The sequence below is a fragment of the Erythrolamprus reginae genome, chromosome 3, assembly GCF_031021105.1.
Source record: "Erythrolamprus reginae isolate rEryReg1 chromosome 3, rEryReg1.hap1, whole genome shotgun sequence".
Taxonomy (NCBI): Eukaryota; Metazoa; Chordata; class Lepidosauria; order Squamata; family Dipsadidae; genus Erythrolamprus; species Erythrolamprus reginae.
This window is the reverse complement of record NC_091952.1, coordinates 32,219,647-32,236,336: the sequence shown is the minus strand read 5'-3', so window position 1 is coordinate 32,236,336 and position 16,690 is coordinate 32,219,647. Positions and strand designations below refer to the sequence as shown.

At 44.1% G+C, this 16,690-nt stretch overlaps 1 protein-coding gene across 1 annotated transcript in view; it reads right to left on the bottom strand.

The window, feature by feature from the left end:
- EMILIN3 (elastin microfibril interfacer 3) overlaps window positions 1-16,466 on the bottom strand; it is a 41,905-nt gene extending 25,439 nt beyond the window's left edge. The window contains exon 1 of the mRNA XM_070748816.1: window positions 16,028-16,466. Coding sequence (XP_070604917.1) covers window positions 16,028-16,236 — 209 coding nt within the window. The 5' untranslated portion in view covers window positions 16,237-16,466. The remainder of the gene's footprint in view (window positions 1-16,027) is intronic.
- Between the last annotated feature and the right edge of the window lie 224 nt (window positions 16,467-16,690).

Genomic DNA, 16,690 nt, shown 5'->3' with positions numbered 1-16,690 from the left:
TAACTAACTAACTAACTGTTGTTATTCCAGATTCTAGATTCATTACTGATTTGTATAAATTATTTACAGTATTGACTGCTTTCTGTCCAGTTCTTAATAAAAGCCAGCATAACATTCCCATTTTCAGAGTTGCCATACTCCCATTGTATTTTAACTGACTCTCCACCCTATATGGGATATTTTTTATGATTATTTTTTTTATCATTTCCTTTTTGCTCCCATTGGTTTACATTTACATTGAACTGCACTTGCCTTTTCCTCCTCATCTCTTTTGCTTTTTCCCACCCTGAATGATTTATTCTATCTCAAAATTTGGACTTCTCATTGCTCAACTCTGTCTTCTGATCATTTATAAATAAATTGAAAAGCAACTATTCCAGTTCCTTGGAGGACTGAGCAAAGGCCCACCCTACAGCTGGAAGCATTTATAGCTGGAATTGTTCATGAGAAACCAATAGAAGCCTTGGGAGGACTGTATACCTAAAAGATTAATGCAGCCCCTTTTCTCCTTTATTTGAAAAGCTTCTGGAAATGGTCAAGGAGGGGCACCAAATCACAGAGGAAGAAATTCATTGGTCTGCTTGCAGTTCACTATGGTTGACTTGCTGTTTGAGCTCAGTGTGAATACTTGGCCTGTAGTAGCCTCCTCAACCGTAGGAGAGTGAGAGTAGGTTACCATGAAATCTTTGAACTGATAAAGAATGCCTGCCTTTAAGAAAAGCTGTAGGGATCCTTAACAGTTGCATAGCCTTCGAACTGATGGATCAAGAGCAAGAACCTTTGACTGAAGATATAAAATATACAGAATATGTGGTAGATAATTCAAAGTGTAGGTTATGACCTATAAAGCCCTACATGGCATAGGACCAGATTACCTGCGGGACCCCCTTCTGCCGCACGAATCTCAGCACCTGGTCAGGTCCCAGAGAGTTGGCCTTCTCCAGGTCCCGTCAACCAAACAATGTTGTTTGGTGGGTCCTAGGGGAAGAGCCTTCTCTGTGGGGGGCCCGGCCCTCTGGAATTAACTCCCCCCAGAGATTCGCACTGCCCCCATACTCCTCGCCTCTGCCCAGTAAGTGTATTGAATGTGACAGCATGGATGTGATTAGTTTTTAGACATTTTTTTTAAAGTAATTATTCTATTAATTGGCTTAGAAATGTTTTATATTGTATCTCTTATTGAAATGTTGTGAGCTGCCCTGAGTCCACGGAGAGGGGCAGCATATAAGTCCAAATAAGTAAGTAAGTAAGTAAGTAAGTAAGTAAGTAAGTAAGTAAGTAAGTAAGTAAGTAAGTAAGTAAGTAAGTAAGTAAATAGCATAGCATAGCATAGCATAGCATAGCATAACTGGCTGGAGAATTCTGGGAATTGAAATCCACCAGCCTTAAAATTGCCAAGTTTCAAGACCTCTGTTCCAAGCCTTGGAGACAAGTTGATTGTTATTTCAGTTATTTCAATTCTGAGTGTTTTATGGTTTTCCCTTCTGATCAGTATTTTAGTATGTTGTAAACAAAAGGTTAAGCCACCTATAGTTGCATAAGAAGTCTCAAATTTAACAAACAAACAAATAAATAAGTTGAGCTTATACCAGAACATGTGGTATGAGATTAACAATAGGCATTTTTGTTTAGTTTTCTGTTAATTCCAGGCAGCACCCAAGTCAGTCAGGTAAGCAGTCAGTCAATCAGTCAATCAGTCAATCAGTCAGTCAGTCAGTCAGTCAGTCAGTCAGACAGACAGACAGACAGACAGACCTGCTGCTCTTGAACATGTCAAGGTGAAATGGTCAATCCAGAAGGATCCTGGGGAAGAGAGATTGTTTTGTATTTTATTCAGGCAAAGAAATGTTTTCAGCTGGCTGATTTGGGCTTCCATGGCGTGGCCTACACTATTCAGGCAAAACAGAGGTTTTATTCTGAAAAGTTCCCTTTGCTGGATTAACTTTGAATGAATGGGAAACATTCCAAATTGTAAGATGAGTTCCCATCGGCAGTCGGAGATGTACAGTTGCCCATTTCAGTGTATCCATGCATAATGCATATCAAATATTCCCCTGAATCAGCCCGATGGATTGCCCGCCTTAACACAACACGCTTAGTCTGGCTACTGAATTAATCACATTTCTGGTTTTGCAGAATCCGCTGACCTATAAACAAACAAAACGGATTGAGTTTACACAGTGTGCTAAGCCGCAAAACAACAGAGTAAACCTAAAACTAACCAAGCTTCACTCATTATGCAAATGGAGCCGCTCAGCCTTTAAGAGACCTGGTGAAGCATGTTTCGCAAATGCAGCCAGCTTCCCTTGAGTTCTACCATGTGGTAGGTCTCTGGGATGCTTAATTTCCACCCTCTGGATGCTGGGAGCCTAAAATTCCCTCCAGATTATCAGTCAGTTATTCTATTCATCCATCCAAACAATCAGTCCAAGCACTGAAATCTCTTTCTGTGTTTACACATTCTCCCAGGAGAAAGTATAGCAGATTCTCACACTGTAGACATTGAGCCTGGCCCTTTTTGTGTGTTTTGTGTGTTAATCCAAGCACTTTCAGCTGAAACAGCAGCTTTGAAGAGGGGAGACAGGGGAGAGAGAGAGAGTGAATGGACCTGTGTCCTACATGCCTGTACTCAAATAGATACTTTCCTTTTTTTGGTGTGAGTTTCTTTCTAAATAAAGGTCTTAAGCAGCTGCATTACTTTGAATTGAACATGCTGCAGAACTCACCTTCTTTCAATCAAGGAGAAAGAAGAGACATTTTAAATGTATTTTAAGTCCTTCAGCAATTGGGCAGCATATAAATACAACAAGTAAGTAAGTAAGTAAGTAAGTAAGTAAGTAAGTAAGTAAGTAAGTAAGTAAGTAAGTAAGTAAGTAAGTAAGTAAGTAAGTAAGTAAGTAGACAGACAGACAGACAGACAAACAAACAAACAAACAAACAAACAGCAGTGTTCAGCACAGGTAGTTCTCAATTTATGACTGCTACTCATCAATTCCTCAAAGTTACAATGGACTCCCAAAAGGTACTAATGATTCAGTCCTGAAGTTATGACATCAGCCCTCCCCCATGTCATTTGACCACGGTTTGGGCACTCCATCGCCAGCCTGAGCTTATATTCACTTGCAGAGTCCTTCAGTCACGTGATCATGATTTGTGGTTTCAGAAGTGGGTTTCAGCAGGTTCAGACCAGTTCTGGAGAACTGATAGTGGTTTCTCTGAATCAGTAAATACCACCTCTGACTGTTCCCATCCCCATCTATTCTCTGCCTCCTGAGACCCATCTGAACGGCAGGAAATGGGGATTTTGCATTATCCTTTCCTTGGAGTGGGGAGGAAATGGAGAATTTATTTATCTGCCTGCCTGACTGCCTGCCTGCCTGCCTGCCTGCCTGCCTACCTATCTATCTATCTATTGACTCAATCTGTATAGTCTGGAGGACAGAAGGAAAAGGGGGGACATGATCGAAACATTTAAATATGTTAAAGGGTTAAATAAGGTTCAGGAGGGAAGTGTTTTTAATAGGAAAGTGAACACAAGAACAAGGGGGGCCAATCTGAGGTTAGTTGGGGGAAAGATCAGCAGCAACTGGAGAAAATATTATTTGACTGAAAGAGTAGTAGATCCTTGGAACAAACTTCCAGCAGACGTGGTTGGTAAATCCACAGTAACTGAATTTAAACATGCCTGGGATAAACATATATCCTTCCTAAGATAAAATACAGGAAATAGTATAAGGGCAGACTAGATGGACCATGAGTCTTTTTCTGCCATCAATCTTCTATATTTCTATGTATGTATGTATTTATTCCCACTTCTATGCCACCCAATCCCAATGGGACTAAGGGCGGCTTACACAGTATCTTTCCCTTGCCAAGCCTTGCCCTCCATGCTACGCCTGCCAAGTCATGCCATGCGCACCAGGCCAGACCCACAAACCCAACAGCAATTTTTTTGGAAACCCACCACTGCCCCATAGCCAACAAAGAGTTTGTTTAATGACTGCAGTATTCACTCTGCAACTGTGGTGTTCACTTTACAACCATTCGTGGAATGGCCATGGCAAAAAAAGGTCATTAAATGGGGTCTGCTTATATGATTGTCTACTTTACAATTGTCACAATGTCACAATTTATCACTCTAATTGCCAGAGTCAATTACAGTATAAGTTTAGAACTATCTACAAGAATGATAATTGGGTTTGTGCTTACTTTCATGCATTTTGTGTGTGTTCACTATCCTTAAACTTTGTACTTTAAAGCCCTCCATGGCATTGGACCAGATTACCTCCGGAACTGCCTGCTACCGCACGAATCCCAGCGACCGATAAGGTGCCACAGAGTTGGCCTTCTCCGGGTCCTGTCGACTAAACAATGTCGTTTGGCGGGCCCCAGGGGAAGAGCCTTCTCTGTGGTGGCCCCGGCCCTCTGGAACCAACTCCCCCTGGAGATTAGAACTGCCCCCACCCTCCCTGTCTTTTGTAAACTACTCAAGACTCATTTATACTGCCAGGCATGGGGGAGTTGAGATAGCTGTTCCCCCTAGGCCATTACAAGTTATGCATGGTATGTTTGTGTGTATGTTTGGTTTTATAATAGGGGTCTTTAGTTGTTTTTTATTATTAGATTGTACATGTTGTGTTTATTATTGTTGTTAGCCGCCCCGAGTCTGCGGAGAGGGGCGGCATACAAATCCAATAAATTATTATTATTAATTATTACTCCCCCCCCCAGTAACATGCCTATTTATGTTAATATTAATTCTAAGGGCCAAATAATCTCATAAAAGGTCAGCAAATAACATAGAAAACTGCAAATGTTAATCTTAGTTGTATCTATTTAAAAAACCCACATGTTTCTCATCATGTTTTTCATAGTAGCTAACCAAATGCTACAATAAAACTTGTGCAGAATATGGAACAATTGCAGCCAGCCACCACTGTTCCTTTCATTTATTGCCTTTAGGGACAAGAAACCCTCAAACCATGTGTCTTTTACCTGTGATGAAATTTCCAAATATCATGCTGGAGGCTATCTGGAGAGTAGTAAGTTGGGGGAAAGCTATAATAAACCTTTGGAGGTTGTTCTAATATATTTCTAAAGTCTTATATGCCAAAGCTGGAGAATTTCCCTGACAATGTAGGGGATAGTCAAAAGATGAATGGTTGAATGACCAGCTCTTTTAAATAATGGCTTTTGTTTAAGAAATAATATTTTTAAACTCTCCTAATAGAGGTTTGGCTACAAAAAGCCCATACAATATTGTTTTCCTGGACATTAGAAGAAGTAGCCCATGTGTAACTCATCAGTAGCATTTGGCATGCCCTAAAAAAAACCCTGATTAAACAAAATTTAAAGTTGTTGGTTATCACCCAGACTATTATGGGACCATCTTCTGCCACATACCTCACAGTGACTGATTATAGTCCACCGATATAGGGTCAGCCTTCTTCAGGTCCCATAAACTAGACAATGCTGGTTGGTGGGGCCACATGGGAGGGCCTTATCTGTGGTGGCTCTGGCTCTCTGTAACCAACTGTCCCTGGAGGTCCGCACTGTCCCCATCCTCCTAGCCTTCGGGAAAGCTGTGAAGACCTGGCTTTGCCAGAAGGCCTGAGATCACTGAACACTTGGCCAAGAAGAATGAATGGTTTTATATTCTTGGGTTTTATGGTTGACTGTTTTTAAATTGTTGTACGTAACCCAGAGTCCGTAAGGAGTTGGGTAGCTTAGAGATCCAACTCATAAGTAAGTAAGTAAGTAAGTAAGTAAGTAAGTAAGTAAGTAAGTAAGTAAGTAAGTAAGTAAGTAAGTAAGTAGGCAATTTTTTGCAAGAAATGTGGTGGATGTCATGTAAGTGCAAACCAGGTTGGATTGAAATACACTGCTCAAAAAAAATAAAGGGAACACTTAAAAAAACAAAATATAACTTCAAGTAAATCAAACTTCTGTGAAATCAAACTGTCCACTTAGGAAGCAACACTGACTGACAGTCAATTTCACATGCTGTTGTGCCAATGGAATAGTTGTGCAAATGAAATATTCAATGAGAATATATTTCATTCATTCAGATCTAGGATGCGTTGTTTGAGTGTTGCCTTTATTTGTTTGAGCAGTATACATAGGCTGGAATACATGCATGTCAACACAAGACTCTTGCGTAATGCACAATAATTATTAATCCTTCAGATCCTGAAGAAGAGGGTTGTGAGGCTCTGCCTTTGATCCCATTTGAAAAGCTTACAAACTGTTCTATTCATTTACTTCAGCCACCACTTCTCTCAGCCCAGGCCTGAGAATCCTTGGATGAAAGCAAATGCTTAAAATATCAGAGGTTTTGACCCTATTTGTGTCAGGAGAAGAGCAGGCCATAACATGCCGGCAGATCTTTCCCGTGGCATCTGCCAAGTTCCTTACTCCACCTGACTTCACCTGGTTTGATTTCATTCAATCTGTTGCTTTCTGGACCATGAAGAACTAGTTGTTCCCTCCCAGTCTATCTCGAAGAAGATAAAATGAACGTGGAGTCCAAGGTAAACGACTTCCAGAGGGAAAATAGATTTTAAACCCAGTAAAAAGCAGTGTCACCATCTGTTCTGTCGGGCTCTCTGGTAGAATCCTCCCAAAAATTCACAGGTACAAATTTCAGACACACACACGTTTGAAAATTCAAAACAATGTTCTTTTATAATGAAAATTCACTTAAACCAAGCCCTCTTTTGGTATAGCAAAGAGCACTCTCTCTAAACAAACTGGTAATTTGTACAAGTTCCTTATCAGTTCTGTGATACTTAGCTTGCAGCTGTAAGGTAATTCACAGTCCTTCTTTTTTCACAAAGTGACACACACTTTGCCCTGGTTTAGTTTCAAAGCGGGAAAAATCAGCACACAAAAGGTCAAAGTCAGTAAAGCAGTCACGAAACACAACGATCAGATAATCTTCCACAATGGCCAAACCCACACGCTCTCCGCATGCGTGGCTGTATCATTAACTCTTGTTCTGAATCCAAGGAGGAGCTAGATAATTGATCTCCTTCTGAGCTGTCTGCCCCACTCTCTTCCGCCCTGTCACTCATGTCTTCTTGGTCAGAGGAGCCTTCATCAGCAGATTCCACCAAGGGGGGGGGGCAAAACAGGCCTGCAGCATGTGGATGTCTTCCCCACATCCACAGTCCTTGGGGCAGGAGCTGCGCCAGAGCTAACCACAACACCATCCCTGCAATATTCTTAAAATCCCACATGTTCACACATGTGGCCCTCTCTGCTTTAGTCCGTTTTTGGAGAGGCCCCATAACTCAGGAGGAGGATGCAGCCTTCAATTTTTATCCAGTGGATCTCTCAAGAGCATAGGAAACACATATTCCAGATGCTCTTACCAGCATCTGCATAGGATGTGCTGTTTTGTCTTTCATTAATTTTTTTGCTTTCCATTCAGCCTCATGCACTCTGAGCTGTGCTAAGAAACAGCTCCCTGCAACTCCGTCCTCCCTAATGAAGTGAACTGTCATACCGCTAAAAGTCTGCAGAGATTCCCAGTCAGTTATCCCAAAGGTGCTTTTTCAGGAGGCAACTGGCCTTTCTTGCTTTTTGTGCTGAAAGGCATTTCGCTTCTGATCCAAGAAGCTTCTTCAGCTCTGACAGCAATGGAAGGATTTATATACCTTCCAGATAGTGATGGGCGAACCCAACGGTGTTCGGGTTTGGCAAGTTCAGCCGAATTTTACGCAAAATTGGGCCGAACCCAAACCGAACCCGAACTCGAACCCGAACGGGGAATCCCTCCCATTAAGAGATTCCGGGGGCAGAGCTTTGACGTCACCGGAAGGTTGCTAAGGGTGCCAAGGTGATCGCTTCCTGGATTCCATGGAATGTTTATTTTTACGTGAAAGGACCGCCCTTTGCTTGCAGCGCCGCTGCAGTGTCCTTTTTCGTAAAAATAACAATGTTTATTTTTACGTGAAGACCTCCCTTTTAAGGAGCTGGGGAATCCCTCCCACAAAGAGATTCCGGGGGCGGAGCCTTGACATCACCGGCAGGTTGCTAAAGACACCAAGGTGATCACTTCCTGAATTCCATGGAATCCAGGAAGTGATCACCTTGGCGTCCTTAGCAACCTGCCGGTGACGTCAAAGCTCCGAACGCCGAACACAACCCTGAACTTTGCCCAAACTTTGGAAAAATTTTGGGTTTGTGTTCGGCATACCGAACACTGCAAAATTCGGTACGGACCTGAATTGTGCGGGTTCAGTTTGCCCATCACTACTTCCAGACAGCTGGTCTTTTGCATCCTTTAAGAGTGGTTCTCAATCTTTCTTATACTGCAACCCCTAAATACAGTTCCTCGTGTTGACCCCCCCAACTATAAGTCTAGTGCCAATTCTCCCAACAGAGCCTTAAGCTGATTGGCAGGAAGCTCAGAGGGACACCCCCACTATAAATGCCTGATTGGTCGGATTGTAAAAATATGTTCCAAGGCACCAGAATAGAAGCTTTAGTTCCTAACACCATGGGAAATTTGTCTTTTCCCATGGTCTTAGGCGATCTCAGAGAAATGGATGTTCGACCCCCAAAGGGGTCCTGATCGCCAGGTTGAACAGCACTGTTTTAAGGGGTTATTGAAGCACTTGGAGGTTTATCTGTGTCCTCAGAGTCACCTGAATTGTGCTCCTGATTCCTTAATCTGCATTCCCCCCCCTCTAGAAATCCATTCCTACTCCTACACCATTCAAAGGGTGTTCATCCAAACTGTATGGCTAAAAGTCTGTAGAGATTCTCAATCATCTGGCTCATGGTTGTCCCAAAGGTGCTTATTCATGAGGCTACTGGAATTTGTTTTTTCCTTTGAAGACATTTCACTTCACACCCAAGCAGCTTGACAGGATTAGATTATTAGAGTTGGAAGGGACTTTGTAGATCATCTAGTTCAACCCTCCCGCTCAAGCCTGAGTCCCTACAACACTTTAGACAAATGGCAGTCCAATCTCCTCTTGAAAGACTCAAGTGTTGGAGCTCTCACAACTTCCGCAGGCAAGCTGTTCCCCTGGTTGATCGCTCTCACTGTCAGAAAGTTTCTCCTTATTTCCAGATTGAATCTCTTCTTGGTCAGTTTATTCACCTCTGACCCTTCACCTCTGACAGGAGAGTGGGAAATGGAAGGATTTATATTCCTTGCAGACATCTGGATATTTGCACCTTTTTAGACGGTCCATTCCCCACTATCCTGTAAAGCAGAGGTCTTCAAACTTGGCAACTTTAAGACTTGTGGACTTCACCTCCCAGAATTCTCCCAGAAGCATAGCTGGCTGGAGAATTCTGGAAGTTGAAGTCCACAAATCTTAAAATTGCCAAGCTTGAAGACCTCTGCTGTAAGTGAAAAAAAAGAAAGAAAGTCCAGTTGCCTCCTGAAAAAACACCTTTGGGACTGTAGTACTAGTAGTAAGAATCATGCATTACATTCAGAAGATACTTGGCTTATGACAAGAGTGCCAAAGGTTTTGCTTAGACGTTCCAAGTTTCACTAACATCCTTCTTAATGGGTCATCCAACATGGAGAAAGCTGATAATACACTAGTCCTCAACTTATGACGATAACTGAGCCCAAAATTTTTGATGTTAAGTGAAAAAATTGTTAAGTGAATTTCCCCCCATTTTACGACTTTTCTTGCCACAGTTAAGAGAATCACTGCAGTTATACTTATACTTAGACTTATATACAGCTCCATAGTGCTTTTACAGCCCTCTCTAAGCGGTTTACAGAATCAGCATATTGCCCCCAACAATCTGGGTCCTCATTTTACTCACCTCGAAAGTCAACCCTGAGTTGCTGGTGAGATTTGAACTGCTGAACTACAGTTAGCAGTTAGCTGAAGAAGCCTGCAGTGCCACCCCGGCTCTTAATTAAGTAATACGGTTGTTAAGTGAATCAGGTTTCCCCACTGATTTTGCTTATCAGAAGTCGCAAAAGGGGATGCTGAGACACTGCAACCATCATAAATGTGAGTCAGTTGTCAAGCATCCAAATGTACATCATGTGATCATGGGGATGCCACAATGGCCGTAAGTGTGAAAAATGGTCACAAGTCACTTTTTTCAGTCAGCGTCATTTTGAATGGTCACTAAACGAACTTTTTAAATTCGAGGGTTACCTTTATTTTATTGTTTTGCATTTGGGACTTTGTTTGACCCAACGATGAGCCACCATTCTCGGTGGCACTGGAATGGGCCAGGAGCACCGGTGCACAGGATGTGCTGTTTTGATTTGGCATCTGTGCATGTGCAGAAGTCGAATCTCGTGCGAGGATGTGCAATTTCCGGCTTTTTTTGCTTCCACAAATGTGCAGAAGCAAAAAAGCAAAAAACCAGTGAAAATCAGGTAAGTTACCCCTGCCCACTGCTCTGCCTGTTTGCCTGCCCAACCACCACCTACCCTGCCCATTTGCCTGCCCACCGCCTGCCCTGCCCGTTCGCCCACCCACCGCTTGCCCTGCCAAGAGCGACACCTCCACCGCGAGCAGCTCATGTGCTTTGCCACCCACCGCCTGCCTTATTTATTTATTATTAGATTTCTATGCTGCCCTTCTTGAGGTGACTCAGGCAACTTCTTATATTTTTCTCCAGTGCTTGTGCGTCAGCTTCTCCCTCGTCACGCTGAGAAGATGTTCTCTCCCATACCTCAGGCATTCCTGGGCGCGGCGATGGCACCCTGAATGAATCATGGCCTTCAAGAGCACAGCGCTGCCGCTCCCAAAGACCACAACTCATTTGGGGCACAATCGCCACACCGAGAGATGCCTGTGGTGTGGGATAGCAGGGCGCTGTTGCTGCTGGCTTCAGCTGCCGCTCTAGGCACTATAGCAAGATTTTGCTGCTGTGCGTTGCGCGGTTGTCCTTCCGGCAGCGAGATTTGGGCAAAAATTGCTGATTTCTTTGATTCCACACCTGTGCAGAAGCAAAAAACCCGGTAATTTTTACCGGAATCATGTCGATTGCGCATGCACAGTGCGTGCATGCCCGGCGGTAATGGAGCTATGCTATGTGCTCTATTTCCACAACCGGAGCGGTGTTCCTGCTGTTCCAGGGCTGGGCCCATCCCTGGTTTGATCCCTTAAAACTCCTGAACTTCTCTCTCTCCAAATAGGCCTTGCTTGAGCCCATTTTTGATATATGACCTTGGCCAGCAATGTAAAAACTAGCCTTTGAACCAACAGAAGATGCATTTGTGGCTGATTTATTAGAATGGGAAGGCAGAATGGTTTGCACAATTTAATGTGTAATGAAACCTTTCTTCATTAAGAAAGCTCGTATTTGGAAGCAAATCAACCTGACTTGAACTTTCTAGCCCAATAGACAGGTTGGAATACAGTCCAATAATGTTCTTTGGCAGTACATTCCATGAATTAATTAGGGGTCGTGTGACACTGTTTCTTTTGTCCGTCCTGAATCTCCTGCCATTGGGTGACCCTTAGTTCTCGGCATTATTGGAAAGGGGGGGGATCTGCTCTATCTACTTGCTCCACACCATTCTTTAATTTTCAGTTTTATTGCGTGTTCCTCTTAGGAGAATCAAAGTTTCACAGCCTCTCTCTCTCTCTCTCTCTCTCAGGAGTGCCATTTCTGGATGGAATTGTTGACCCCAATTCCACTTAAGCCTGTTTGTGATTATTCTGCAGGAACACAAGAATGTGTCCCACTTGATTTATTCTTCATACTGGTGGTAGATTGTTATTTAAAATTAATTGGCTTTGGATGCCAAACAAATAAAGGGGGAAGAGAGTGGAAGGAAGAGGAAGGGGAGGAGCAGTGGCAGGCAGCAGTTAGCGCACTCGGGTGCTGCATCCCGGTAGGAAATTCCAGGATATGTGCATAGCTGCGCATCCCCGGTGCCCCCCATTTACCCCCCCATGAGATTTGGCTTTTGCACATGCGCAGAAAGCAAAATCTTGTGTGAGGATGTTTTCCCGAGCGAGAGTTCATCAATTTTCGCCAATTTTTTTGCTTCTGCGCATGCGCAGAAGCAAAAATATCAGTAAAAATGGCCAGAATCTTGCTCTCGTGCACCTCCTCGCATAAGAGTTTGCTTGCTTTGCATGCACAGAAGCCAAATCTCACATGGAGACACCCGTCAGGTGCACCCACTACGGCCTCAGAGAGCGCACAAGTAGGAAGTAAGTGGCCCTTCGCTGGGGAGGAAGAAGGAGGAAGAGGAAGAAGGAGGAAGAGAAGAAAAAGAAGAAATAGAAGAAGAAGACACATGATATATAAGTTCTTGGAATTCAAATCATTGGAAAATCCCCAGTCTAAAAATTATGGATTTTGTTGAGTAGACCATAATAATAATGGAATTATAACAATACAGAACAAATAATGCTGTCACATTAAAATTGAAAAATAACACCTGCTGAATCAAGATTTAGGGGTGTTTGGAACTTTTCTTCTCACTGTAATGTTGCACAACCGAAGGACTCTGCTGGAGTGCACTGACCATAAAAATGGGATCACTGAAAACTAAGCTCATCTATTGAGATGCACACGTCAAAGTTGTCTTCATCCAATTTTGGACAATGCCCTCTTGTCTTTCAACCCCCATTACCCGCACAGTCGCCTACCTCTTTCAAAGATCTCTATGTAGCACTTCAGAGGGAGATAGGGGAGGCTGTAAAAAAGTGGATCAATGTCATTCAAAAGATGGTATATAAAACCCAGAGGGGATAAATCAGGGGTGAAATTCAAAATGTTTCCTAATAGTTCTGTGGGCATGGCTTGGTGGGTGTGACAGGGGGAGGATACTGCAAAATCCCCATTCCCCCTCCACTCCAGGGGGAGGATACCGCAAAATCCCCATTCCCCCTCCAATCCAGGGGGAGGATACCGCAAAATCCCCATTCCCCCTCCACTCTAGGGGGAGGATACCACAAAATTTGCATTCCATCTCCACTTCAGGGGGAGGATACCGCAAAATCCCAATTCCTTCTCCACTCCAGGGGGAGGATACCGCAAAATCCCCATTCCCTCTCCACTCCAGGGAGAGGATACTGCAAAATCCCCATTCCCCCTCCACTCCAGGGGGAGGATACCGCAAAATCCCCATTCCCCCTCCACTCCAGGGGGAGGATACAGCAAAATCCCCACTGCCTCTCCACTCCAGGGGGAGGATACAGCAAAATCCCCATTCCCTGTCCAATCCAGGGGGAGGATACTGCAAAATCTCCATTCCCTCTCCACTCTGGGGGAGGATACTGCAAAATCCCCATTCCCTCTACACTCCAGGGGGAGGATACAGCAAAATCCCCATTCCCTCTCCACTCAGGGGGAGGATACCACAAAATCCCCATTACAACTGCACTATGGGGCCAGTCAGAGGTGGTGTTTTCTGGTTCTCTGAACTACTCAAATTTTCCACTACTGGTTCACCAGAACCTACTGAATTTAACCACTGGAATAAATGCACCAGATATGAACCACTATTTGCAATTCACAGAAGCCCTTCAAACCTGGCTTAATTTTCCCCCTTCTTCCATCTACCCCCTCCCTTGGCCTTTCACTGAAATCTGGACAAACCTTTTGCTACACTTTTTGAAAAAAAGAGAAGACTGTAAATAATGACATACTGTACTTCACATTTGAGAAAAAGAATGGATACTGGGAACAAATGAAAAGTGCAAGCCTACGCAAAATTCTAGTCAACAGTAATAAGTCTCATTGAGTTCAAGGAGTTGACTCTTAGTAAATAAGATGATATAGCTATGAAAGCTAAATTCTAAATAAATATCCAATGGTATCAACTGAACAGATATAAGGATTTATTGAGCCAGTGTGGTGCAGTGGCTAAGGTGTCAGGCTAAAAAATATGAGTGACCTGCAGCCAGTCACTGTCTCTTAGCCCTAGAAAGATGGCAAATTACATCTAAAATCTTGCCAAGAAAATTGTAGAGATTGATCCAGACAATGACCAGTATTCAACACAGATGCAGAGGTGGTGGCAAATGACACACATCGTTCATCAATAAGCTATCAGACTTTAATTCTGAGCACATCATTTATTTATTCATTCAATGTACAATGTAGATGTTGCTCATCTCATTATCCAAATAAACTCTGGACAGCATATAAATTAAATAAATAAAATTTCTCAGAATTGCAGTGTAACAGCATTAATACTGTGGCAGCTGGCTGGAGAATTCTGGGAATTCTGGGAGTTGAAGTCCACAAGTCTTAGAGTTGCCAAGTTTGGGGATCCCGATCTATATGAACAGGACAGTGTGCAGTTGGTTGCCAAATTTGAGGACCCTGATAAAGATGAACAGGACAACTTGAAGTCCACAAGTCTTAAAGCTGTCAAGTTTGTAGAAATCTGATCTAGATGCTGAATTTGAGAATTTTCTCTTTTTGCAATGTATTATTCCTTGGGTTTTTTACATATTTAAAAACATTTTTCTCCATATTCCTCATATATTATTTATATACATATATACATACACACACACACACACACACACACACACACTATACTGATATACCGTAACATCTTGTCAAGTATTAACATACATTTATATATTATTATCCAATAAACCAATATATTAATCTTTTATGCATCATCAATCAAGTTTCCCATCTGTTTCCCCCTTATCATTAGATCTTAGCCTCCTGACCAACAAGTGCTTAGTATTTTTGTTGAGTGAATGGTGATGAATGTTTTTTAAATTATATCAAAGTTTGTAAAGTCTTTTTTAGCCATATTAATTTGATTTTTAGATGTATTTGTTATGTTGCTTTGATATGTTGTGAGTCCTCGGAGAGGGGCGGTATACAAGATCAATCAATCAATAAATCATGTCATGTCCCTCCCTCCCTTTTCTCTATCTACTTTCTCCTTCTATCCCTTCTACTTCCATCTCCTTCCTTCCTCTAACTTTCTCCTCCTCCTCCTCCTCCTCCTCCTCTTCTCCCCACTTCTTTCTTCTATATTGTTCCTTCTGTACCCGGCCTTCTCTTTACCATTATCCCCAAGCAGTATCTCGCCGTGGACCTTCTATGTGGCCACCGACCATCTACTTGCCTGGAAGTCCCATTTCCCCCACCCCCCTTGTCTGGGAGCCAAAGCAGGTGATCCTCGTCTCCAGCTGAAAGGCCCCGCGGTTCCTCCCACTTGGGGCACGCCCTCGCCTCTCCGCCCTTTCTCCAGCGAGCGAGGAGGCGCGTTCGGCTCGAGGAATTCAGAGGGAAAATTCCTCGCCCCTGAACTGGAGAGAGGGTACCCGGGTGTGGGAGAGGGCCGCCCGGGGAACGGATAACCCGCAAATCCCTCCCTCCTTCATCCTGATCTTTTCCGAGCGTTTAGGAGGGAAAAGAAACCCTCATTATGGATTGGATCTTTGCATTTCTGCAAGCCCAAAACTTGGCAGGGCAGGCGAGAAATCCCCCCCTCCCTCGCAGTGCTGCATCTTCTGGGTTGCCTTGTCTTAAATCCGTCCAGAAATAGCGCCCCCCCCCCCAATTTTACTGAATAGCCTTTGGAGCAACCGAAAATCAAACGAAACGCGCGCTTCTCCGTGAAACCAACCCTTTTTTTCAAGCCCTTTCGCGGAGCAATTCCAGATTGCTAAAATCCATAGGAATTCTGCAGATCTTGGAAAGAAGGCAAGGAGGAACAATATGGGGGCGGGCAGCGGGGATGGCTGTGTGTGTGTGTGAAGAAGTCCCACGGTGAAACTCCGCGTAAAAGGAGTATAAAACACCGACTTCTCTTCCCACCCGCCGTCCTTTTCATGTGGAAACCCCTCTCCAAATTCATACACCTTGGATAATATCACGGGGATCCCCGGAGTAAGGCTGGGGAAATCCTCTGGGACAAATGAAATGGACCCCACGAATGCAATGGACCAACCACCAGAAGAAATGGGTACGAAACACCAAAGGTGCCTTCAAAAAATGCACGGGGAAGGTATAACCTAATACCCGATCCCCGAGGGTTTTTGCAAAAAAAGACAACGGGAAGAATGCCCAAAAGAAAAAAAACCCGAAGGTGCCTTACTTATGTCTCGCCAGGGGCTTCTCCGGAGTGAGCTGCGGGCTAGATCCCGAGGTGTAGAGGTTGTACCGGTTGCCGTAAGAAGAGGGAGGCGGAGGGTGGCGGTAGTACGTCCCTTTCGCCTCGCTCAGGCAAACCAGGGTCCCAGCGCAGAGCAAAGAGATCGACGCGCCCAAGGCAACTTCTCTGGAGATGCCCTTCGCCAGATTCATGATCCCCCCCCGCAATCGGTCGCGCAGGTCTCCCCAAAGGTCTGCAGGAAGGAGTTCGGTCTGAGGCTAAGTTGGCTCTTGGTCTTTCCAGGCTGGAGGGGCAACTGTCCCCGGAGAAAAGGTGGGACGCGATCTTCTCAAGAGAAGAGAGAGGGAGAGACCCAGGCGGAGAGATCTCTGTCAAGGGAAGGAAGGGAAGCGCGCTCTCCGCTGGCGCCCGAGCTGCTGGTTCCAGTTCAACGCTCTTTTGTACCTTTCCTTGCCATTCAACTTTTCTCCTAGAAGCTCCGGTCCCTAGTACGGCAGGGAAGAGGGGCGGGACCCTCTCTCACTCTCTGGATTAGCATAATACTCCTTCCATCCTCTCCTCCAGCCGATTGGCCTTTGAAAGGCTGGCCCAGCCAATCCGGGGACAATCCCCCCGCAGGGCTGCATCAGACACTATCTTTAAAAC